The sequence below is a fragment of the Struthio camelus genome, chromosome 6 (assembly GCF_040807025.1).
Source record: "Struthio camelus isolate bStrCam1 chromosome 6, bStrCam1.hap1, whole genome shotgun sequence".
Classification (NCBI taxonomy): Eukaryota; Metazoa; Chordata; class Aves; order Struthioniformes; family Struthionidae; genus Struthio; species Struthio camelus.
Window position 1 is genome coordinate 23,334,074 of NC_090947.1, and position 25,467 is coordinate 23,359,540.

General features: G+C 38.3%; 1 protein-coding gene across 1 annotated transcript in view; it reads right to left on the bottom strand.

Annotated features, from left to right (window-relative positions):
- The window catches only part of MYO3B (myosin IIIB), a 219,290-nt gene that overhangs the window by 32,810 nt on the left and 161,013 nt on the right, over positions 1 to 25,467 (bottom strand). The window contains exons 33-35 of the mRNA XM_068948639.1: positions 20,644 to 20,764; positions 12,001 to 12,064; positions 10,978 to 11,116 (exon numbers count right to left, since the gene is read on the bottom strand). Of these exons, the coding sequence (XP_068804740.1) occupies positions 10,978 to 11,116; positions 12,001 to 12,064; positions 20,644 to 20,764 (324 nt within the window). The remainder of the gene's footprint in view (positions 1 to 10,977; positions 11,117 to 12,000; positions 12,065 to 20,643; positions 20,765 to 25,467) is intronic.

Sequence of the window (25,467 nt, forward strand, 5' to 3'; positions counted from 1 at the left end):
ACTGATAATCAATACTATATACTCTCCCTACCAGCTGTTTTGAATACCATTGCAAGGGGTAGAACCTCATACGGAGATTGCCTCAAGAGCAATATCACTACCAATGTAACACCTTATGAACTAAAAATTAATTGGAATCACATGGACAACAATGAATGAAAGGCATTGATATCACCTATCTCTAAGCCTGCTGAGTAAAATATGAGGCATGAGCCCAAACTGGAATCTTATATCTATGTCCTTTCGGGACATTAGGGGAGCTGCCACTCAAATTAGTACAGAGTTTTTCACAGATCTGCAGCAAACATTTTTTTGGCAAATAAGCCTTTCAAATCCTAATAGCTTACTGCTATTCATTTGATAGTTATACTCTTTATCATAACTAAGAATATGCAGCAAAGAACAGCATTAAAAGAATGCAAAAAAAGCAACTGTGCTACTTTGCTGGAAGGTATTTTTGGTGTTTGCAAATTCCAGTACTACAAAAAGAGGCTGGAACAACGCACTATTTCTTTCGTCACTCTGAACGTGACTTTTGGGCGCGCGCATGAGGCAAACATAAGTAGACTGGTGAGAGGGAGTCCCCAGAATAGCGTTGCATTCACAAAGACACAGCCGGAGAACCAAAGTGCCCCCCACATGGATAGCGCAGTGCTTAAAGGGACATACTTCCTAGTCTATAGAGACAACAGCTAACTGCAACTGAAGATAAAGCACTGGTACGGCTCTCCAACCCAAACACTAGGAAATCGCACGTATTCTGTAAGTTTCCTTACAAAGCATAAGGGAGTCAGATGGGGAAGGACATATATATATTTGTCTGAGTCTTCCTTTGCTATTCTTGACGCTTTTCGGCTAGTTAGCCGACTCTGCACTCTGCCCTTCAGATGTAGCCCGGTGGCAAGGCCAGACTAACAGGGCAAGCGAGAGGCATTACTCAACAATTACAAGATTGTGTTTCTTGCCTTCTCTCTCACACTTGCCTGCGCTTCTACACAAAATACTCTGATGTGTACCAAGCAGGATAGATCTTAAAGGCAAAGAATTCGACTTGCAGGATCTATTTTTAGTACAAAAATGGTTTTTAGGAAGAGAAACAGAAATATTAGAATTCATAAAATTGTTCTTTCATATACATTGTGTTATGACTAAGGTATGCTTGTTGCCTGACTGAGCACACGTAGGAAAGCAGCTTCTCCTTTCAATACTGGCAGCAATAGCAATACTTCTTGAGATTTTGATACTCTTATTCCCCCTTGGGGAAAGGTGAGAGTGTGGCCTTATTTTTCTGGTGTACTGCCAATGTCAGCCAACACATGAGCACAACTGGCACCCAACAATTCTCTCCACATGCAAGGAAGATCCTCAAGAAAGATTATCCTTTCCTGGGGCCAGAAGTGAGCTCTACGAGCTAGTAATCACTGCTACAAGCTAGTATTTGCCATTACTATATTCAGCAGAACTATTAAAATCAACTGGGGTAAACTGAGAGAACTGAAATGTAAAATGCTTTTAGTGATTAGAGGCACAAAGATAAGTAATGATGGACAGTAAAGGAACACAGTCATTGTCATGAGCACAGTTGAGTGACTTATTCAGAATGAATAACTCATCTAAGGTAATTTCTTTCACTCAAATACTTCACAGTCAGTTCATGATTTACTGAATCGAATACCTATCTATCAAGTACTAACTTACGGTCTCTAGATAGTCACACATGCTTCTGCAAATATTTTGTCCTGAGTATTTATCCTTTATTTGTCAGCAGCAGTTTATTCATTCATACTGACTGACCGTGTAAATTATATACTATGGTTGGTGTTTCTAATCAGCTGTATATGATTTTTAGTAGTTAACCACAATGCACTCAAATAATTACCCAGACTAGAATGCAGAAAAAATCTGAACACATGCAAAGCATTGAAGATTTTGAAATACAAAAATTATTCGGGGAAAAAAAAAAGTGAAGTATTTTCCGAGCTATCCTATATTTAATGTTCCACACTGTCACCATCACATTAATTACATCACTACTTTTCCCACTCTGTTTTCTCTTAATAGTATCCATGGAGAATTGTAAAATGTAAACAAGTCAGGAAAACACACAGTGTATTCTAGAAAGAAAGATTTGAAACTGCTCTTTTACTGTTTAATTGTGGAGGGTTCAGGTCTAGTGAATTCATGTTTTTAAATATCAGTGAAGAACCAGAAATAATTTGGTAACAGATGAACAGGTATCAGATGAAATTTTAGCTCTATCAGCCAGTGATGAACTGTCTTAACCTTTCTTCTCTTACAAAGCAATTTGAAATCAAGACGTTGGTTTTCTGATGGCGGGGAAAGAGTTTAAAAAGTCTGACGTTTCTTTCTTTGCAAAACAGAATTTATGAAAATATTCTTACTCTCTCTCTTAAGAGAGAACTTTGTGTGCATCCTCAAAGCTCTGTATTTACCGTACTTACTCAAATAAATCTGATTTGGATAAGATAGTGTTATTTTTTGCATCAATCAGCCACTTAAGTCTTTTGCGCTAATACTTAAGAAAAAGTATGCTCAAGTCAATTAGTGGCAGAAATACAGAATTTCTGTATTTAGTAGACTTGATGAAAACAATCAGAAAACACAATACAAATTGCAAACTGGATAAAATAATATGAAAATAATGCTAATGATGATTAAAAGATAAAGTAACTAAACAGAGAAAAGACACAATACAATCTTCATACTTCTTACACTAATTCAAAGCTTTAGAAAAACGTTTAGAAATAGAAGCGCAAAAAAAAAAAAGGGAAGTACACTATTTGCCTGACTGGAACAGTCATCTGAGACATGCTGCTGTTTCAGAGCACTAGTAGCTGTGGCTAAATAATATAAGTAAAGCTGCTGGAGACTACTCAGAGAAATTTCAAGCACTAATAACAAAATAGGGAAGTACTGCATGATAAAAAGCTTAACTACCAACAAAGAAATGGCAAAAAGAGAGCGCTTAGACAAAGCCGTACTGAAGGCAGAAAAAGCAGGTAAACTGCAGCCTGGGTCAGAAATACGGTGATATTATGTGTAAGGGGGAGAAACTGAACCCCTACCTTTTTATGGTACAGCACTGTAACATATTTGTTATTCAACTTTATTAAATTTGATTCTCATATTACTTACTATTAGCTTTCAAAATTTCAATGAGAGACATACGCATTCTCTTGTTAATGCAACACAACCAGTATGAGCTGAACTCCGACATTACAGAGCAAGCAACAAGAGCAGCTGTCTCTGGATAACTTTTTGCAGTTTGTATGTGCAGGTTACTTGCATCCTATTTTCTCTCTCACACCTTTGACACTAAGCAGTTGTGGTGGCAGGTAAAATCTTTTTGCATCGGAAATAATCACAGTAACCAATCCACAAGTAAACCAGTCTATAATGAAATTCACAGCCTAGGGCTAAACATGGAGCTAACGTGTTTAACAAATCAAAGCCTGTATTTATCACTTGTCACTGTTTGTGTCTTTGTCTATTGGAGGGGAAAAAAAAATTAAGAAACGGAGAGGTAAAGAAAAACTTAAGAAGAGCCTGCCTGCTTTTCCAGATTTGTTAGTCTGCTACTTTTGGCAAAATGCAGTCTGCAAATCATGCCATCACAGAGAAGCAAAAAGTTCAATAAAAAGCATTTATGAGTGAACCAGTTCAGAACTTAAACCTCGTCAGTGCTAGTCACAGCTGAAAATTTTACGTAAGGCTAAGAGAAGTTCAACTGACTTCATTTATGTTTTGCAGACAGATATTCTGCATCCACACTGGAACTACGCATTAAAGGACTGAAATACTGAAGCAGAGGTGCTGTGTTTCTCAACCCAGTGGCCAGTGAACCCAACAGGCTCCTGCCCAGCTGGAATTTAGAAAGATGAAACTCAAGATTTTCCTGGGATGAGCAGGTGATGGTCCCTGCTGGGGCCTCCTGCAGGTCTCACCACATGCAATGAACTGCACAATAATGGCTTACTTGGACCAACAAAATTCATCTGCATAAACATGCAGCCTCATAACTCTGGAAGGGCATTTACCATTTCTTATAGTGATAGAAACAATAATGACTGTTTTAAGACATAGTTCTGTTTTCAGCTTATTTTCTCAAGGGATATCCTAAAAAACCATCCGGGTACATTTCTCCTTCCTCTGGTTTCTACTCATTCATTTGTGAGGCAAAATGAATGATTTGGAAGTGTCATTTCTGTTTTCCATGTCCAAAGCTCAGCATTTATCCAAGGACTAAAGAGGTCAGTAATCCTGCAATACTCAATCTTTTAAGGGAAAAAGAAAAAGAAGTTACTGTTTCTCCTATTTATGCCCAGGCAGATTTTGGATCAAAAGCAGAACACCACTACTGTGGCAGCATCCTTTCAAGGGAAATTCATTATACAACGTACCACATCCACAACTCTGCTGCCTGAGGCTTCAACTGGAACAAGACTAATAGTAGTAATTCCTCCCCAATAGCGTTCTACATAGAGCGCTAGAGCAGAACGGTGTGGAGATCTTACAGGCCTCTTCTGATACATAGCTACAGCATCCTCAGTGCTACCAGATCATGCTATATAATGACACCTTGGACCTTCCAGTGTTGCCTGTAATGTTCAGTGTCCCATGATCTTGCTATTATTTGCATTTTATTAGCAAAAGAATGACCTACCCAATTGTGACACACTCAGAACCACCCCCAAAAACAAGAAAAAACCCAAACCAAACACCAGATATGCAGGGAATTTTTCATGTCAGTTTATTATAACGAAGAGACCCAATTCTGCTCACTAGAGTGATTCTACTGACTACAGTCAAGCTTTTCATGATTTACATTCCTTCAGTATAAAATGAGTCTCAATGGGGGGGCTTAAAAATGAAATGAAACTCCTGATTAAACAACTAAAAATAATTCTAAATAGACTATAAATTCTTTCACTTAAAATCCTAAATGATAGCTTTCTAAAATTAATGGCCTCCATGTGTCAGTATCATTTCATCTGCCAATGACATCTAGCCAAAATTCCAGGCAACATTTCATAACACACTATATAAGAGCGATTTTATTTTTCATTTAAATAAGGAGGTTTGCTATGGTGGAATCATACAAGAAGCTGGGTTACACAGAGAAACAGCTGAAGGCCTGGGATTGATCTCTCATTTGCAGAAAGTGCAGTGGCATCTTTGATTACAAGACATACAGATCTTGACACTACATCTTATGTGAGATACTGCCTATTCCTTACCATAATTCCTATTAAAGTCATGCTGAGATATTGACTTTCTGCAAATCAAAGGATAGAAGAGTGCCTTTACCAAGTTATTGATGACTACCAAGCTACTAATGCTCTACCTGTTTTCTTTTTTAAAACAATGCATAAACAGAAATTAAATGAGATCAGAGTTAAAATTATCCTACAATATTAATCTACCCTGCAGAGTAGGACAGCTCCCTATATTTAAGCATTCTTGACTTGCAAGTGAAAGACATGAATTCAAGACTGCACTCTAGGGCTGAGATTGAGGCAGTTGAAAGACTATTTTCGATAATAATATCTGGTTCTAATAAAATTTTACTCTAAAGCAAAGATTAATTGCCCAAGCATATTCTCTGTGGCTTGAAAGAGATTTTGTAATTCATTCTGAGCACTGTACTGGCATAGCTATACAAGTAAGATGTGCATGCGCTTATAATCTATATAACTTGAGTACACTGTTTTGCTGTGATTGTGAAGACTGAAGAATGAATACCTGAATCAGTGTTTATAAGTTAATGAATATTATTGCATACAATTTCCAAAAGCTACAACTTTTAAAATATGCAAATATATTGTAATTGGCTGCATAAGTCATTTTTCTAAGTATAAATATGTTCAAAGTGCTTTCCATGAAAATATATTTTCCTTTACCTTTTGCGGAATCTGCTTAGATTTAGATCCAGAATTTAACATTACCATACTCCTCTCAGAAAGACAATATCTGAAATCAGTGTGGTAAGCAATGTTGAGTAAGGTCTTTGCAAAAAGCTTAAAGACCAATTTAATCAGTTTCTTCACATTTAAGATTTCATAGACACTGATTCAGCAAAGCATTTACCTATCCTAAGCATGCAGCTAAATTCTATGAAACGTACTGTCTGTGTCAGCAAAGTAGAGCTCTTGAAACAATTGCATCAGTGCCTCTTACAAACTACTGCAAAAATGCAACTAGCTATTGCAACTGCTCACACTAAGATTATGATCTTAAAGTGCGTTACGCAAGCATGAGGGAGCGCACGATAGCACACAGTCAAGACAAGGACTACTTTAGTTAACCACACCATGGACTCTACTAGCTAATCAGAAACAGCCAACATAACTGAAAGGACAGTTCTTTTCTACTCAGAGCAGTTAACAATATGTTAGCTAAAGCCAAGTCATTTCTCACTTTTAAACTATCTGGGAAAACTTTAGGATTGAGGCCTTACCTACGAGTAGCAGCGCTACAGAAGGTCTGCTTGTTTGTTTTTGACCCAAACTATACTTTCATCTTTCCATTACTCTTAACTGCACCTCTCACTTACATCGCTGTTCTCACTGCATACACCTAAATACACGGTTCAAGAACATACCTTGAGATAGTTTACTTCTCACATTTTTTTTAAAGTTACTTGAATAAAAGGCGGCAAAACTGAACAGTATTTGTTTACATACAGCATTGTAATTCATCCAAACCTGTTTTGGCTTATAATGCCCATAAAATGTCCTAGAAAATGCTGCAGATGGTCTCCTTCATTTCAACAACTGAAGGGTGACAGGACTTTTTGTGCTCCCGTCTTTTGGACTCTGCTTAGGAGAAATTGTGTGCTTTCAAAAAAGAATTTGCAGGATCTAGTAACATAATTCTATTTGCTTTTGGGAATCTGATCATGCCCAATAAGTAAAGATTATATTTTCTCTCCAGTGGGTCTGTCTGCTATCAGAATAAATCAAGATTTGTGTTTATACACCAAGAGAAAATCAGGCATTCTGAGTTTCGACAACTCATTTTAAATTAAGGAAAGCAGCAAAGGACTTTCAAAGGAAAAAAACTTTATCTATTTCAAAGACTCCTGCCAGCTCCCCAGACTTATTTGTCTCTTCATATTCTTTACGGGTACAATACACAGGAAAACAATTCAGGCAAACAAGATGAAGCAGGGGGTATTTTCTGAAAATGCTTCACGGATGAAGCTTCAACAAAACTGTGCTCATGAGAGAATGAAAGTTGTATCACTATCTTTAAAACTGGAGTTAAGTTCTAACAACTAATGAACTTCTTATTAAGTTTCCTATTTAGGGTGATGAACCTATAAGCATCATCGGTATGACGACAGCTACTAAATAACTTTTTGTGTACAATGTTTTGGGAACAATGTCTCCCACGCCCACAATGCCCCTTACCATACTGTCTACAGTACTGCCTGAGATGGACAGCACCTGCCTTCTTCGCTGCCAAGCAATAACTTAACACCTTTCATTATATACTTGTCCTCCAACAGTACAACAAACAATGATTACCTTCATATGTTTTCCAAACCCAACTCAGCTACTTTCAACCAAATCACATATGATGTTCGGTTTACCAGAAAGAAATAGGGGGAAACAAAGAGTGACAAGACAATAAAAATAAATACCACGAGGAAAATATTCAGAATAGGCCACTGACTAGCGGGAGTCCAACTTGAAGCACACTCAGCCCTAATTTCCATTAGTTTTAAGAATATGAAAGATTAAGGAATCTAAAATCAAAGGCCATATTGCAAATTTTGACTTTTATAACTACAGTGCAAGTTTCACTACCTCAGTTTCAAAATGTGGCTTAAGACATCGCAGATTTCATAATTCAGAATATCCCAGAACCCCGACAAATGTCTCTGCCTCTCACTAAGTTTCATTATCATGTGAGGTGCAGGGCATAAATTACACATGTTCTCCTACAAGAGGACATTCATGTTCAGAGACTCTTCTCTTACATTTGGCTTTTTTGAATTGTCTTGTGTTAGCATTAAGAGCTATGTCATTCTCTGGCCAAGGCACAGATACTATCAGCTTTCCTTTTTTAAAACATATTTCTGTCTAGGAACATTTCAGTTATATATACTTTGAGCCAAAGTTACATTAGATAATTCCTGGGAGACACTCATTAATCATTTCAAACATTTTCACTATTTCTCCTAAGGGAATACCACGGTTTGGCCTCTGGGGATTATGTTTACGCTATTTTGGTTCCTTCAGTCTTACCTTGCAACTAAAATGATTCACTTCTGGCTTAATGCTTAATACTGACTGGACTCTCTTCTCCATCCTAACAGTAAAGAATATCAAGCAGAGCGTGTCACACAGGAAGCACTGGAAGCGATCCCCGGCTTTCCTACTAGCCCTTCCCTTGCACTCTCGCAGTGCCAACGGGAAATCCTGGGCAGTGTAGAGCCAGTCCCGTAAAGTTCATGCCACCATAGCACATGTATGCACTTAAGCGCAGTGCATGCAGTCTGGCCATACTTCTCAGTCTTTTTATGAACCAGTCTAAAACCTGCTGACGTGAACAGGAGCCTTTCGGTTCTGCACCTGAGTACAGACTTTGCAGGAGCTTTGTGCAAAATTTCCCGCTCCGTTTTTCCTTTACCTTTCTAGTAGCGTGAGCAGGCAGCCTGAACTATTAAGTTGCTGGATAATAACATGTGACTGACCAGTCTGCATTATAAATACACCAATACATGTTCACAAAAGTGTCCAAAATCGCATCAGTCATTTTCTCCCTTTTGTGTTCTGTTCCCCCTCAACTGGGCTAGAACTGTAAGCCCCACCCTACCGGGACCTCAAGGCAAACGAGCAGCCTGTCCTCCACTTTGGGAGGCAAAGAGTCCCTCCTTCAGCAAACATCAGTTGCTCCAAAACTGGATCACAGATCAGTGCTGAACCCTATCACACTCCTCTCCCTGCTGGTCTCTGCATTCTAGGTCCACAGCAATACCACTAGGCTGATGGACTAGGTCCACCTTAAAGAGAATTCAAAATCAATGCACAACATCGCAGAGTAATGTTTCATTATGAAAAATAACAGTCCCTGTATTCTTTGGACCACCTAGTGGGCAGCTTTTTTTGTGAATAACAGCTTACATAGTATAGTCCTACATTATAAAAAACATGTCTTTTACACTGTTCTTATTCCAAAGGTAAAGTTTGATACTTGCTATTTCACTCGGTTTTCATAATAGGTCTAACAAAATTCTGTGCTTAAAAATACACCTTGTACAGTAAGAAAGGAGAGAGATGCAGCAGGACGTGAAAGCATCTAAATTTCTTAGTGCAAGCTGTGCTTTTAAAAGCACCCAAGGAAGCTGTTATTCTTCAGCAGGTTTACTTCCTTAACAGTTGCTCATCGGAGCATGCTTTCTATGATCACCTATCTGAGTATCGTCATGCTTTACTGAGAAATTTCTTACTGTTTTGTGTGTGCATCCTTATTTTTTAACATCTATATGTTTCTTAAAATAGCTCAGGTCACTGTTGCATTCATCTCTTCTTTAATTGGTATTCTTCTATCACATCACAGTTTTGAAGTCTCCTTGAACTACTGGTTAATGGTCCTGAATCACATGCTTGCTAAGCGTGCAACTCTGCCAATTTCACCCTCTCTTAAGTACTTTACTCCAGATCTGATGTCACTGATTTCAAGAAAACTAGTTGCAGGGTAACATGCAACATCCAGCAAGAGTAAGGATGACAGATTTGGGCCGACTGCCTTCCTCAAGAGGGTTTGCTGCAATGAAGATATTTTCATTTGACAGGTTTATTGTTTAACAAGTATTAATTTAAAAGAGTAAGGTACATGCGTACAAGAGAGTATAATGGAGAGTACAATGGATTTCTCAACCTGTTGTGTTTACATATGGTTCTGTCTTTAGCCTGGAAAACACGTTATGCCTGTATAAAAGTTTGAAAACATTGAATTTGCATTATTTCCCGTAACAGAAAGATCTGCTCCTACATATACCTGTCTTCTTAATGTTACATCGTAAATTGTTTAAATGAACTCTCTGTGAAGTTTAAGCACGGAAATTGCAGGATTAGGGCTCAAGTATTTAGATAAAGAATTGTCGTCTTACAAGACCAGAGGTGTCCCATTAAATATATAAGTAGAAATGGTAATGTATGACACAAAGTTATAAACATCTCATTTTCAGGAATAACCTGGAAATTAGTGTATTACCTTTCATATTTTGGCTCTAATTATAGGTATCACATTATCAGCCTACTTCACCTTCAGCTGTGGAAGGTATTTTATAATTCAGTATGGAAGTTTATATTCAGGGATTTTCAAGCACAGAATAATTACAATAAAGGAGAAAAATATTTTGATAGGTAATGATTTCCTGGAATAATGAAAGATAAATCAGATAAAATGCAAAAGAAACAAACTTATTTCATAATGCTTTGCTTGTTTTAAGCTAATACTTGACCATGGCAAAAACAGCTTATCAGCAAACAGAATAAAAAACATTGCATAGATTTTAATGTTACTGCAGTCTTTCCTGTGTTGCAGCCTGAATCTCTGTGAGTGTAAACAAACAAGTTGCCTTTATTCTGCCAAATGTGAGGGCTTCATGACTGACTTGCACTTTTGAGGCTGGAAGGCAAAGGAAAGCTAAAGCTCTTGAAAGCCAATTTGATTTCATTAAAAAGATATTTCAAGATTATTAATCATGTTTTTAATAGAAAATTTATTCTAAACATCTCTGTACTTCTGCCTCTGTACTTAGGTACTCAGGGGCTTTTTTATATTTTCATGTTGAAAATATGTGGAATAAAGTTCCCACATGTTTCCTGCCTTCCAAGGGATTTTTAAAAGAGCACATCAGTGTATAAAGCAAGTTACATGCTGACAACAAGTAGCTAATAAATAGTAAACGAAAGATCTCTGTCACTTTAATATATTTCTTACCTTCTTTCTTATGGGGTCTCAAGGGACTTGGTAACTGACGGTCTGCAACTGACTGGGATTGGCTAATGGACCGTGCATCATTCATTTCAAACGGATGTTTTAGAATAAACGGAGAAGCAGGAATCTCATCCAAATCCTTCTGGAATAAAGAATATTGTTTTAGAAACCTAACTGGTGTACTGATTACACTCTGCCACAATAATGTTTAGTTGTGATCGCACAGAGAGCAACTGCACGTTTTCTACAACTCTGCGAAATATCCAATGCTAGATTAAAGTTACACAAGATTCTTGTGGCTTTCAGCAACACCGACTTAGTGCCTGTGTCACAAACATTTATTTACCTTTTCCGTTTAACTTATTTATCCCCTTTCCTCATGCAGTTAATCATAGCATGCACTGTATGCTGATTTTCTCTCATAGTTAATTTGTATCTTTAGAAAAAAAAGCTATAGGAAGGTATTAATCTGCTTAACATTTCTAAGTACATCATCCAAGGGATTTTGTTTTTTTAATCTTACATATGCTCAGCAGAGTTACTGGCAAAAACTGTACATTTTCTCCATTTCATCCTTTCAACATCAAATGGTAAGCAGCAAAAATTGGATCAGACTTCAAAGACTATGCTGTGCTCCAAGTCACAGAGCGACTCCTCCATTTCACATATTGAATTCGAGCAGGATATCAAAGTGCTACCAAAGAACCTCAGGTCCTTACTAAAAAAGAGGCTCTAACATCTGTAGAAAGTGAAGTGCACAGACAAATCACCTCAGGGAGCAGCTAGCATTTATTCTCAGCAGCAAATTTCCAGCCTTTTGATTCTCTTATTCACTGTACCTCCCTGTCTTTCTACAGAACTAAAGTTCTTAGCAAGCAGGCTTTTGTCTCAAAGACTTCAAAACATCACTAACGGTTTCATGTTCAGATGGCTACGCCAAGCAGCCATGAACACGTTGCAAAACTGTGGACTCAGGAATTTGAAGTTACAATACAATGTTATTTTAGACTCTAAACTTAGTAGTACCTTTTTTCTTTGTTTGTCAAGAAAACCAGGCACCACAGGAGAACACTGGTTACTGGTTTGCTGCCTAAAAGCAAAGGAAAATAAAATATGTAGTTTAAATATTGTAATTTCTTCATTCTTATAAAAGGTTTACTGGCATACACCTTTTTTTCTGTTGATTCCCCCTTCCCCCCGCACCCAATTTCTAACTATGCACATACGATCAATGCAGAGAAAACACAGACCAGCTCCATTTCCTCTTACAAGGAAGTGCATGTTATTAAACACAGTAACTGGCTACGAGCAATGAATTTGTCGTTAAAAATTTGTGGATAAGTGCACATGTGTAAAATGAGTTTATGAGAATTCTATGAAATTGAAGTCATTTATTAAAATTAATTTGACAAGATTTTACATGAAACGTTCTTCCCTCCAGAGGCTGTGAAAAGCCGTTTTCACAGAAAAATTCAAACCTGAACACTTAGAAAACTTGACAGAGGAGGAAGAGGTGAAACGCATGGCTTTGTGTTCTCCCAAAGACATGTGGGGTTAAGCATAGAGCAAGGAAGTACAAACTCCTAGACTCCTAGTCTGCAGGTCCTGATCCTCGTTGGCAGGCCTTTGAAGTCAATGGATCTCTTCAACAAAAAAGTCCACAGAAACAGAATTTCCTCCAGCCTCTCTAGCCATGCAAAACCAAAAAAGATGCTACAAACTTCATTTGACAGGTAAAAAATGAGGTTGATAACGATTATCTGATATGTCCATGCTCCTAGGACCGGGATTAAATCCAAGATTTTCTGTTTGTCAGAACATGCCTCGCTTACTGCATCATAACTTTCCAAGCCTCTCACAGCCTTTCTGAAAATGTAATTAACGGCACTTGCATTTCGACCTATAGATGAAAACATCTTAAATCTGAGTTTTAGTTATAGATTTCCGTTTATAATATACATCACAGCTTTTTCATAAATGGCAAACAGCTTTTTAAGGCATTAAGCAGCTTTTTCAATTTTATACAGTTATTCTAATGAATGCATTTCAGCCCTTTCATTCACAGTGGGAAGTGGAAACATAAAGAACAAAAATTGCTTTACCAAGTAACAAAAAAATACAGTATACATCGCCCTAAATTTCCTAGTCACTTCCTATGCTCCAGTCAGCTACGTTAAATAGAAATGACTCATGTAACAACAGAACAAAATGCTGGACTTTAAAAAAGTGTCTGGCTACATGTGTATTTTACCTTTTGAAATGCACCTTTAAAATCTACCTTTAAAAAAATACTTCAGATTAAAGCAACACTACTGAAGGGCTTGAAACATTTTAAACTATTATCTTTTGAATTTGATAGTTGTATATTACCATGCATATGTATTAGATAATACATTTGCTCTATCCTATCCACAGAGGCTGATAAAGCATTTCAAGTCTTATATTGCAATGGGGTTTAGGCTCCTATGTTAATTAAGTTTGTCTGAATGCATTACCCCATTTGAAGGAGCCGACTTCAGTTGTTTCAAACTAATCACAATAATGATGGTACCATCGCTGCCAATAAGCTCTCTCAGGGTGTGGGAACAAAATGATGCATTCATGACAAGTTAAACATTCGGTTTTTCTGAAATGCTCCAATTTTGTGACTCCAGTTTGGATTTGCTAGTCAAGTTTGGGGATTTTTTATTTTTTCCTTTATTCTTTGGCCCTAAGAAAGAGAAAGAAAATATTCTGCCTAAGCCGTAATTTAAATGTAAACAGGTGTTTTTCTTAAAGAAAATGCAGGGATCCATTTTAAAAAAAGCATTCTCATTTTGTACTGCGACACTTGTTGTATAGGAAAGTATAAAATACACCTAGGGCTGTAATCAACGTTGCATTTGTGCATGTACCGTATTGCCTGTAAGGATTTTTTTGGCAATTTCTCTCACATATATATTTATTTATATAAATATTTATTTAGTGGGATTATCTGTATAACTTGTCACTTTTCCCCAAAATTACTCAAGCACTTGCTGAGATGATTTGTTCCCCTCTCCCTTCTTATTGAAGAAAACAGACCTAATCTGAGTTAGAAAATATAAATAATCCTCAAACCTTGCTGGGAGGGGGGATGTCAAAATCAAAATCTGCTGTTGGATCGGTATGTTGCAAATGGCCTACAGTAACAAAATGCACTGAATCATAATCTAAATTTAAATGATCCGAATTTGGAGTGGTTTGGATGTGCATCTAAATCTGCAGCTTGAACTAATCTCTATCTACTCTAAGGAATCTAAAATTCAGTATGGTTTTGCCAGCACTTCAATAGGGTTGGAACACTGTCCAAATGTTTAAAGTATGAAGGTAACATTCAGCAGCTTGCCTTCTCTGCACCTGAAGCTAACATCAATTAGCCTCTGGAATTAAGATCTTGATTCTGCCAGGATCCCTCAAGATACTGCGTTGTTGGCTAGAATAACCTTAAGCGAGACTGCAATTGGCACGAGACACCCCATCCCCCAACCGAACGTGCTGTTCCTGACACAAGTATGCACTTTACGATGACTGGCTTTCATTCAAAAACGCGTGACAGAAATTTCCGTATTTCTGCCTGACAGATTCCAGAATACAGCACCTTCAGGGCTGCCCAGGAATGCATCAGCTATGCAGAGCAGCAACCACGGTCAGTGATTTCCTATATCACATTATGTGATCCTCACTTTCTTTACCTATGGACAATTGCAGCAGCATGTATGGTAAATTCTATCTGCTGACAAACTTTCCGAGACTTTTACTGGGTCCGGCTAGTGCTGCATGAACACTGGGGAAAACAGGGAAAAATGTGGCCTCTGAAGTCTTAAGTTCTTTTTATGATATAGTAAATTAATTGAACTGAAATGAAACAGGAGTTTTTGCTCCAGAACATACTAAAGGAGTTCATTGTGCCCATAAATATAATGACAAATAGGAAATAGCATACACTCAATAGAAGGTTTTTGTTTTCATTTGGGCAGAAGACAACGAAGAGATATGGGAGCCACTGTTTCCAGGGGCAAGAAATCAAATTAACAGAACCTGCCAATTTTTCAAAAACATTTGAACAGCAACTGGGAATTCATTACCATGAGCCACGAACAGATCAGGGAAAGTGCTGGACCTGAGCCGTCGGGGAACTGTCCCCAGCAAAAAAAGAACAGAGCCTAAGCCTTCTACTTTATCCTTTCTCTTAGACTGTCATTGTGGCCCTGGCAGGGGGAATATACTCTTTTCCTCAAGTCTGTACAGTGTAAAGTGACATCCCTTGGTAACAGAGTCTTCATAAATACGTACTAAGTAATAGCTATATGACTGTTACAAAACATGAGGTATATTCTGCAGTATAGAATTGCTGGATAACACTGTCCTTGCAAAAAGTATATTACCTATCCCTTGCACCTCAAACCCGCAATGAGTCTGAGCTGCCGAAAAAAGCCTAGGAAGAATCCTGAGGATTTTCCCTGAGCAGCTCTGCGCTAATGGTGAATTAAGAACCTGGCGTAGAAAAAAACCAAGAATAACTCCTTCCATACCCCTCCCCCCCAAATCCTAAATCCAAAAGAACAGATAGTGCTGTATGTGCTCTGAGAATACGCTAGAAAGTTTGAACATGCTTGTAGATCTCTAAACTACTTTCCAAGGTAAGCTGCAAGCAGAATTGTTGCAAAGTTTTCCTGTTTTCAGCCTCTAAACCTTTATGAAGGTGGACCATCAAGCTATGATCTGTATTCACAGTAGCGCACTGCTCTGTTTTCCTAGAAGTTATTAAAAGCACTGCTAAAGCTAAGGATGCTAAAGCGTTAGTTTTATTTAAGTGTAGTAGCTTAGATACCAAAAAAAGAAAAGATTATGGGATTCATAAGCAAACTTTCAGCGTCAAGCACCACTATAATTCCACCAGGAACTGAAATGCAACTACTACATTTTGAACAGAATCTACGAAATTACTTGGCTTCATATCTTTTCAAAACAGTTTGGCTCCCACATACACATACATCTAAAGAAGAGACCGCTTGCAAATCTGGCTGGAAGAGTCACAGAGCTTTGGAAACCGAGCTCTATGGAATGACTGGCCTCATTTTAGATGTCAAATTGGGAACAAACACTTCTGAAAACATGACGTCAACTGTAGATGTTGATCACCTTGAAATCAGGCTCTGAGCTCTTTTGACAATCTGGCTGGTATTGCGCCTGGCCTAAGAAAACGAGACACTTAATTAGACAGTAGCAACTACAATATAGTTAGCAAGGCAGCACAGCAGTAGGTAGTCCATATAAGCCAAGCAGTGATGGTGGCTAACGTTTTCAAACTTGGCATCTGATGTTAATGAGGCTGATTTTGAGGGACAGGGTATTTTCAGATATCTTTGAAGAAACTGTTTTTCTTAAGGTTTCCAAAAATCGCTCTTTTCCACATTGGCAGGAAAGCAGCCTCCGAGACAGGAAGACAAGATCCAGTCAGCACACTCACCTTGGGAAGGATGCAGGAGATCCAGGTTCATGTGCCTGGTTTCAGTCAGGCAAAGTAGGAATTTGCTGCTGAATGTTCAGTTATTGAGCTATAATAACTCAGTCTTCATATGTGGACTGTCTATAAGTCACTGAATTAGCAAGAAAAAGATAAACATTGACTTGTATGGTCTGCCTACAGTTCTATATAATGTATAGAATCCAGGCTGGCCTCATCACCAAAAGCAGTCACACTAGCAGCACAAAACTAGTAGCGTAGACTAATCTGCACTGAAAAAAAGTAGCTGTGTTTTCAGAGTGATGTTGGCCATTATGAGTGTAAGTCTCATCCTAAGTTGGTGGAATTTTGACTTTTGTTATTTAAGTGCTTTTGAAAATGTTAGGAACACTCTTAGACATTCCACTAGGAAGAATACAGTTCATTTTGCAAAAATAATTCCTTCCTGAACAGAATCAACTTCTTAATCCTTCCAGCATGGGGAAATGAAAAATTCCAAATGGAAGGGGAGGAGAAAAAAAGATTACAATGAAAAATTCTGCTTAAATTTTATTTCCATTTATACTTTCATAATTTACGAGTAACTACTTGAACATATGAACCATACAGTAATTAGAAGCAGATATGACAGCAGAACCAGGCCCAATGTGTTTCACTGCATGTCACAGAAATTGTAGACCTCTTATCTCCATCACAAGCAATAACCTTAATGTTCTGCTATGATTACAAATAGGTAAGTGAAGCAACTAAAGGAAAGCAGAATACTTTTATGCCAGCTTTTACAGTAGAAAGAAAATTCATATTCAAAAGACTTCTTCTACATGAAATCACAGTGCAGTCTTGACAGTAACCGAAAATACCCAAGGAGGAAACTATGGAGCAATCTGCAGAAGGCCTAAGCAGTAAATCAGCAGGACTTGATGGTATTTATCTGAAGGTTCTGAAAAAAATTAAGTTTAAAATGTGGAGATGCTACTCTTTCAAGTAGCTATCCACAAAGAATGAAAGCACACTAACGGGATGATTTTTCTTTTTTCTTTTGCTTTTAAATAAAATAATCCAAGGAAGATTTTGTTACTGATTATCTGAGTGGAACATCACTTTAGCAAGAGGTGTGCTGCAGATCAGGTCAAAGAAAGCAGAGTAAACAATATAAGAATTGTTACATGGAGCCGTTTAATTCACATTAAGCCAGCTTTTGAGTTGATCTGTGCTCATGTGACTAGCCACTGAAATGTATATTCTCTGCTCTCAACGATATACGGGATATTATGTTAATGTGTCAACCCACAAGCGTCAGTGTGAGTGAAACCAGATTGCGTGCTACTTCAATGGTCCTCCACCTGCCGCAGAACATAGCCTTGCATCCTATCAGGATGATTTCCACCATTTCCCCTTGTGCACCTTCTCTTTTCTTGAGCTCCTGCTGACCCCTGAATGCCAGTTTCCTGAACTTTAAGACCTTACGCCTCCTAAACAGGGGCTCACGCCTCCATGGCAGCAGTCTATATTATCAGCCTATTCACATCAGACTGGGTAGCTATCAGGAGGTGCCATTCAGGGTGGTAAGCTCTCGATAGCATTGGCCACATAACTAGGGAAGGTCTCATGCTGGGAGACCCTGCAGATGTTCCCGGATCGATATCCTTCATTGTCCTCCGATGCTGCAACCATTGCTGATCAACCCAACACAATCATCCCCCCCATCTGACGTTCATTTTTCAGGCACAGCAACAATGCTGCTCCAAGCAAAGCTGACACAAGGAGAACTCCTCCAGAACACTTTTTATACTTATTCCCTACACAGATGGCCAGAAAGAACAGAACAGAAAAGAGACTATTTTATTATTCTACACTTTAATTCAATGTGAACTCACAGTGAGGCTTCATTCTCTAAGGACATATTACAAGCTACTGTGTTAAACATCTGCACAATTATTCATCAGCCTTCCTGTTTCCTACAAGTTTCCTGTATGACTGAACAGCCATATGCTTAAAACACAACAGCCCAGTAACGCTACACGTAGAAGTGAGGCTTGATTTATGGGAAGTTAAGTTATCGCATTCAGTGCTAAGATGCTGAACATCAGCTGTGAAACGCTGAACATTTTCAAGCCTCACTGAAATCACTGGAACCTGAGGCCATTGCTGAAAAATTTATAGGATTAAGCAAATAATCTGCAATATGTTTGGAGGTTAAACTTGAGAACGGCCATCAGAGATAACTGTTTAGCAACTCCAGACAAAAGAGGTTCTGAATTTTATTACCTATCTTAACGCGTATAGCAATCAGGACTGTGTGCCAGAGCAGAACAGCCAATGTATTTTACACAAGCACCTTCAGACTAGATATTTAAAGGCATTTAGACATTGATTTCAAAGGAAGTTTGGTGCCTGAATATCTTTAAAAATCTGTACCTTTGTGTTCCATAGAACCCAAATTTGCTTCCACAGCTACTGATCCAATAAAATGTTCATGAGCCTCATGGGATGTACAATTACGCAAACTGTTCCTGATCTAGAAAAATACATCTATTTGGAAAGCAACGAGGGAGTCCAAAACCAGCCTAATGCAAAAAGGGAAGGAAACCATTCCTGACTACACATCAATTGGACGAAAGAAAAGTTTAAAGAGCCTCTGTGCCTCCAAATAAGTCTGAATGAAAGGTCTAGAACAGCAAAAAGAAGGCAAAATGCCTGTTTACATTGTAAATAATTATAATTTGGGATGCCAAACAGGGCAGATAATAGACAGATTATTAGCTCTTGCTTTCAACACCTGGTGCACACTGAGGAACAGATCACCATGCCATCATCGATAGCTCTAAAATGAGAAAATGATCGCAGCCTACTCCCCCCTTGAGTATTTAAGAAACAGGGGAAGGTGCATGAACTTGGAGGGAAAGATAAATTAATAAAAAACTCGTTGTCCCAATGAGCAGTGAGGCAACCCAAAGACAGCTGTGATGGTGAACTGCAGTGTGCTCATTCTTTTCTCTGAGTATTAATACAAAAAGCCTCTATCATTTTTTCTTCTTCTTTTTTTTTTTTTTTTTATGTCCTTGTCCACTGGTCTGAACCCTTTTCTTGCTGAAATCAGATTGCTGCATGAGAGATTCTGGAGCATTATTCACCTGGAAGGATGCAGTTGGCTGCATCTGAACAGAATCCTATAATAATGCACCAGCGGATTTAGGAGGCATTATTCAATCCAAACCAAGCAAAGTTAGCATGGAAATTAACATACCTGAATGCTAACCAGAGAAAGGAGAAATACCATTTTGGAGAAGTTAAGAGTTATTCCAGAAATTTTTTTCTCAATTAAATAATTGCATCTAGTTAACAGTCAAGCCAGTCACTGATTTTCTAAGAGAACTCAGAGATGTAATAGGATCTATGTTAATGTGCTATACAGAAAGCATTTAAAATCACAGAAATAAGGACTTCCAGAGGTATTGAGAAGTCTGTTTTGCCCGTCCCACAGAAGGACAGATCTCATAACTCTTAGTCACCTGTTAACTAAAGGGAATCATCCAACAAATTCCACCACCTCTTCTGGAACACTGTTAGAGAGACAGACTTTGACAACAGCTAAAGATGTAGCAGTTCCCTCTTGCTTCTCCTACCAAAGGAAAGGTCAGGGGGACATTCGGCTGGAGCGACTCCCTTGGTAAGGAAGGTTAAAATATCCTTCCTCTACAAGGAGGTGGGCACCACTATTAAGGTTTAGAGCATTTCTAGCTTTTCTGTCAGTGACTTGTCCGTCTGCTTTTTACAGCTTTTTCTAGCTCACTGCTGGTCTGCATGCAGCTTTACAGACATAAAAGGTTATCTTCCTGTTCTTGAGAATTTAGTAAAATGCACTGCAGTCAATTCTGAAACACAGAGCACCTGCAATTCTGCCTGCAGTCAGGGGTATTTTGGATACTTCTCAGGAGTGCCCAGAACAGGAGAGAAACCCAGGAAAAACAGTACAGCAAACAGATCTAACTCTGCCAACTGGAAGAACACTCAGATGACTAACCTGGTGCAGGGACTGACCCAGTTACAGGGCTCATCCTCAAAAAATGGCAGGTGCTCAAAGAGCTGGTTGAATCATGATGAAATGCCTACTCATTTCAGATCTTACTGCGTGGAAAATGACTTCTTATAGATAATGGACAGCATAGGATTCAACTCACCAGCGCTCCTCACAGTCAAAATCAGAAGTAAAGCAGCTGCTCATATGCTGAGGATCTGCTACACAACCAATCCTGTTTTTCAATCTTGTGCAGTTTTTACGAACAATATATCCCCTGAAAGCTAAACAAACACAGTTATAAATCAGAGTAAAACTTTGCAGAGTCTGAAACACAGACTGACAATTGGCTCTGCAGTCCAGAGATTAATACCTTCGACTCTCACTGAATCAGTGACGAGAAAGAGCACATAGCACCTCACGGGAACAGGTCTAACGTTTGCAATGCTTGCAATAGTTGGAAATCACACAGGATCTTATTCTCACTCTTACAGTGACCACTAGGCATAGCCAAGGCAGGGAAAAGAGACCTTGAAATGAGAACATACCTAATTTAGCTTAGAATGTATTAAAATACATAGTAGAAAAATGTTCCCAAAACACTATTTAGCCACAACTCCCATGATTTGAGTTAATCAGAATTTTACAAAATGAGATGTTTTACCTGCTTTTTTGTGGGGGTGGGGAACCAGGAGGAGGAAAATTCAGTGACAACTGGAAAAAGGCATAATGTCTTCTCCTATTTTTCAATTAACTGTAACCATAATGGAACAGTTAAAATGTCTCTCATACTTAGGAAAAAAAACTACACAGATTGGAATTTATACCATTCATAAAAAAGAGAGCAGAATGAAGCAGTCAGTACAAATACTAAATGAAACAGTAAGTGTGCAGTGAAATGAAATGATAAATAAAAAGGCAATGAATAACATTTTGAAGATATCTACATCCTTTATTTCCATATAACATCTCTGGATTTGGGTACCTAAATAACTAAGTACTTTTAGACTTTTATCTGATGCGAATTTGTTTGAAACCCTGGCACTTGTGAGCAATTGGTAATAAAACTCCAGCACAAAGCACCGATAATGATATATGCTGCATTTAGAATAAAGACTTTAGTAAGTATTGCAATGTACATATAAAAACAAACTTTTAAAAAATAATTTCTTTTATGGTTTGTATCAAACATTATTCTAAGTAAAACCTTGATGAAAGGGCAGAAAGGGTTGAATGGCAAAGAAGCTAAGTACGGTATCAATACCATAGTTTAAACGTTCAAGAAGCCGCTGAACAAGAAGGCTGACGGCAATAAGGGAGAGGAGCTGTTTGGAGGTTAACAGGACTGCAACTTAAACAGTGAGACAACACATAACAGAAAACTGGAGCTAGCATCAGGAAATGTTACGACTTTGAAGAAAAAAATCACTGTCTAGGAAAAGGTTTTAAGCACACTAAATGCATACAAAAGCACAGAGTAAGTTTGGGGACTACTTACGCAGAGGAAGAGGAAGAGAGCCCTGTCATTGCAGTTCTCAGAATCTAGGGTTAAATATTACAGTGACATCAATGGGACGGAGGACAGGCATGGGAGTGTGGTTTAGGGCAACCTCATGTAGGATGTGGGCCCAGATAATGTTGTAGATTGCACAGGAAAAGCAGGAGGTAGAATAAACTGGGCAACAGAGAAGTTGATTAGAAGATTAAGTTTTGCCCATATCCCATGCCTGTGATTTTAGGAAACAGAGTGTTTAAATGGAATTCCATATAGAGGTAGGCATTACCTAACAGATGAGGGAATAAAGTCCCTAAACAATTCGCATTTTCTCAACTATTACCAAATTATGGGATAATTCATTAATTTTCTTTTTGCTCCATTTAACTACTCTTTTTAAATTTAGCTTCTCATTCATGTTTCTGCATAATAAAAAGATGATGGAGGAAACAAAATAAAGCTACCCTGATCACTTCTTCTCTTTCCCTTAGAAAAGGGCTGTAACTGATCCCTTTTGTCTATTTTAATTCTCTTACAGTTAACTGCCTTCTTTTCAGCCACAACCTCTGTAAAAATCTGTGGTTTTGCATTTATCTGTGCAATATAAACAAATTAAAACCATCTTAACAGCTCAAGCAGTGGCATGCAATGCACCATAACAATCTAAGCGTTTCAGTGCTACTGAGGTTTCTAGAGCAGGAAATAGCAAAAATTGCCTTTTAATGAGAGGCCACTAAAATAACTAGCCATTCACTTTACAGAAGGCATGACAGAAGCTGGGCCTGCTGAGGTGTTGTACTGAACACAGGGCTCAGGTATCATGAGGCTGAGGAACTTTCCACCCTTAATAATCAGACTGGAAAAGTCTGCCTATCTGGCAGAGACGAGGCAAACGTTCACTTGCCTCATGTGATCAGGCTTCCAATCCTTAACTATCCCCTACTGACCAGACAAGAAGCCTACTCTGATATTGGCAGCAAAGACAGCTGGCCAGCAGCCATCTCTCTGCAGCTGAAACATGCTGAGTATCAGTCTATGCACTACTGTAAGGATAAAGAAGCACTGAAATAAATGAACAATATAAACTTCAGTTTTCTCCTTAAAAATTTCTTGCCATTCAGCAATGTTTTGTCTTTGAGTGAGTGAGTAAGTGTGTGTGAGACATGTACTATGATTCTTTTTTTTTTTTTTTTCCCCTAGAATCTCTATTAACGGAAATAAAACCATTTTGGTCTTCCCCTCATTCAGTACATATAACCCACTATGTCTGATTTCATATACACAGTTTTCACTCTTATCTGCTGTTTTCATCAATATTTTCAAAATCAACTCTCCTTCAACTTAATCTTTGCACAAGCTGGTTTCTAACATTCTTCTAGAACTCCTTGAACCTGACAGGTAATGGCTGTATTTTTCCTACCTTGTCTTTGACTTATGGGATAACTGAAGTTGGAGGATAAACAAACATGTCTTTCAAAAGCTTCATGCAGCAGAACTGCATCTTTTCAGCATTTATTAACTGGATCTAGAATGTTTCAACAGAAATGCATATGCAGAGAATTCTACTGGGGCAGTCTGAGAGGTCGGGAAGCTGCTCCATCACCACAATTTGCATTACTGACTGCTGCTGGTTTTGACACTAAGCACTTGGCTCAAAGAGTGTGAAATTAGCAGACTCATGTTGCTACTGCTCCATGAACAATCACTGCATCATTGAAGAAGAATGATTACCAGCTGTCACCTCATTTTCACCTTATGCATTCTATATTTCAAACTTTACAGCAACAGTATCTTTAATCCTGATCTTTCCATAGCTAATGATGACAGGATCTGAACTCAAAGCAACAGGGGATCTATTATTCTTAGTTGCTCAGTGCTAAACATTTTATGTGCCACAATTCAGGACATGAATTTTTACTTCTTATACTGACTGATTCTCAGACAAAATGAGTTTTCAGTCAGCTCCAGCAGGTAGCAAACTGACAATATATCTACCTCAAAGATTTTGAAGTGCGGTGTTTCTCAGTTAAAGACCTTTATTCTAAGGTCTAAGTACCAAGGAACATATATTACACCCAAAGTTGTACAACTGCAGATAGCAGAAGTCCAGGCATTTTCCCTCTGATTCCCACAGGAAATATATAGCGACAGAGTGAACTGTGAAGCACGCTGTAGAAAGATCAAAGCTAAACAATCACAGATCTATATAAGAAGTACCTAGAAAGGAGATGAAACAGTATTTTAAAAACAGCAAATGATTCATTCTCAGTCATAAAAGATCATGTTAAACAGACAAACATTTTAAAACTATAATAACACCTAAAATAACGTGTAACAATTTGGAAATGAAAGTTCATACTTTGCTGAAGAGAAGGTGTCACAATAGCATGGCAGTTTGTATTAGCATGAGCATTTTCAAACTTAGTTACCTACAAACAGCATACGAATTGTTTACTTTGCCTAGTTAAATGAGCATTCAGCAGCTTAACTACCAGCATCTGAGAGGATACGGCGCCCATGAACATGATCCTTTGCTCAATGTCAAACTAATTCTAATGAATGGTACAAGGGATGGAGAGTCGCATCCTTTAGTAGGGTCCCATTAATGTCTCCTCTCTTTCACCTTCACTCAGGGTGGATTTTGGGAGATGTGTGTTTAGTAGCAGGAAAAGCAAATCTTGCCCCACTTGCTCTGGCAGGAGCGTTAACAGAAAGCATGTCACAAGTTCTCGCACACGACTGAGAGCTATCCAAGCACCAAGCAGTGACTATTGAGAAGATTCACCAAGGCTGCCGTCAGGACTGGCGTCACTGATGCATATCACCACTTGCATGTGGAGTTTTAATTACTGCACACTACAGTAACAAGTTCTGGTCTTGGAATTTGGTCACAGAGAAAGAACGTGCAGATGAATCTGAGAGCCTGTGTCAGTATCAGCAGGCGAAAGGACTAAGTTTTCCAAGGCTTCTTGTCCCTTGCTGATTTTATCAAGGGCACGAAACCCAGTAAGCATAGTCTCCATCACGGATTTACCGTGTTCTCCTTTCCATCTCCTCAAAAATGGGAGAGGAAAGCAAAAGAAAATGTAGGAGTATTTGCATGGATGGAGCCTAGCTCAGAGTTGGGGACAGAATATAGGACCTCGTACTTTGAAACTGTAAGACCTTCTCACTTTCCCTAACATCTTCCCTGCAGATGAGCAGCAGGCTTTTAATGGTGCAAGTCAACCAAAACTGTTTGGTTTGGACTGAATGTGAAATCAAGATAATACAATGAGTCAGCTTAGCTATAACTAAGAGAAACACATACATCTCTTCAGTGGTTCCTACACTAACAATGTTGTTTAAGAGGAATAAAATCAACAATATAAAAAAGTAAAACTAGACTTGCTACTTAGTGTTTGTTACTTCCAGGAAAATTCAAATAAAAAGATTTTCTTTTTTGGATATAAAGTGCTTAGAAGTTTTCGGGACATTTTACCCACGTAATTC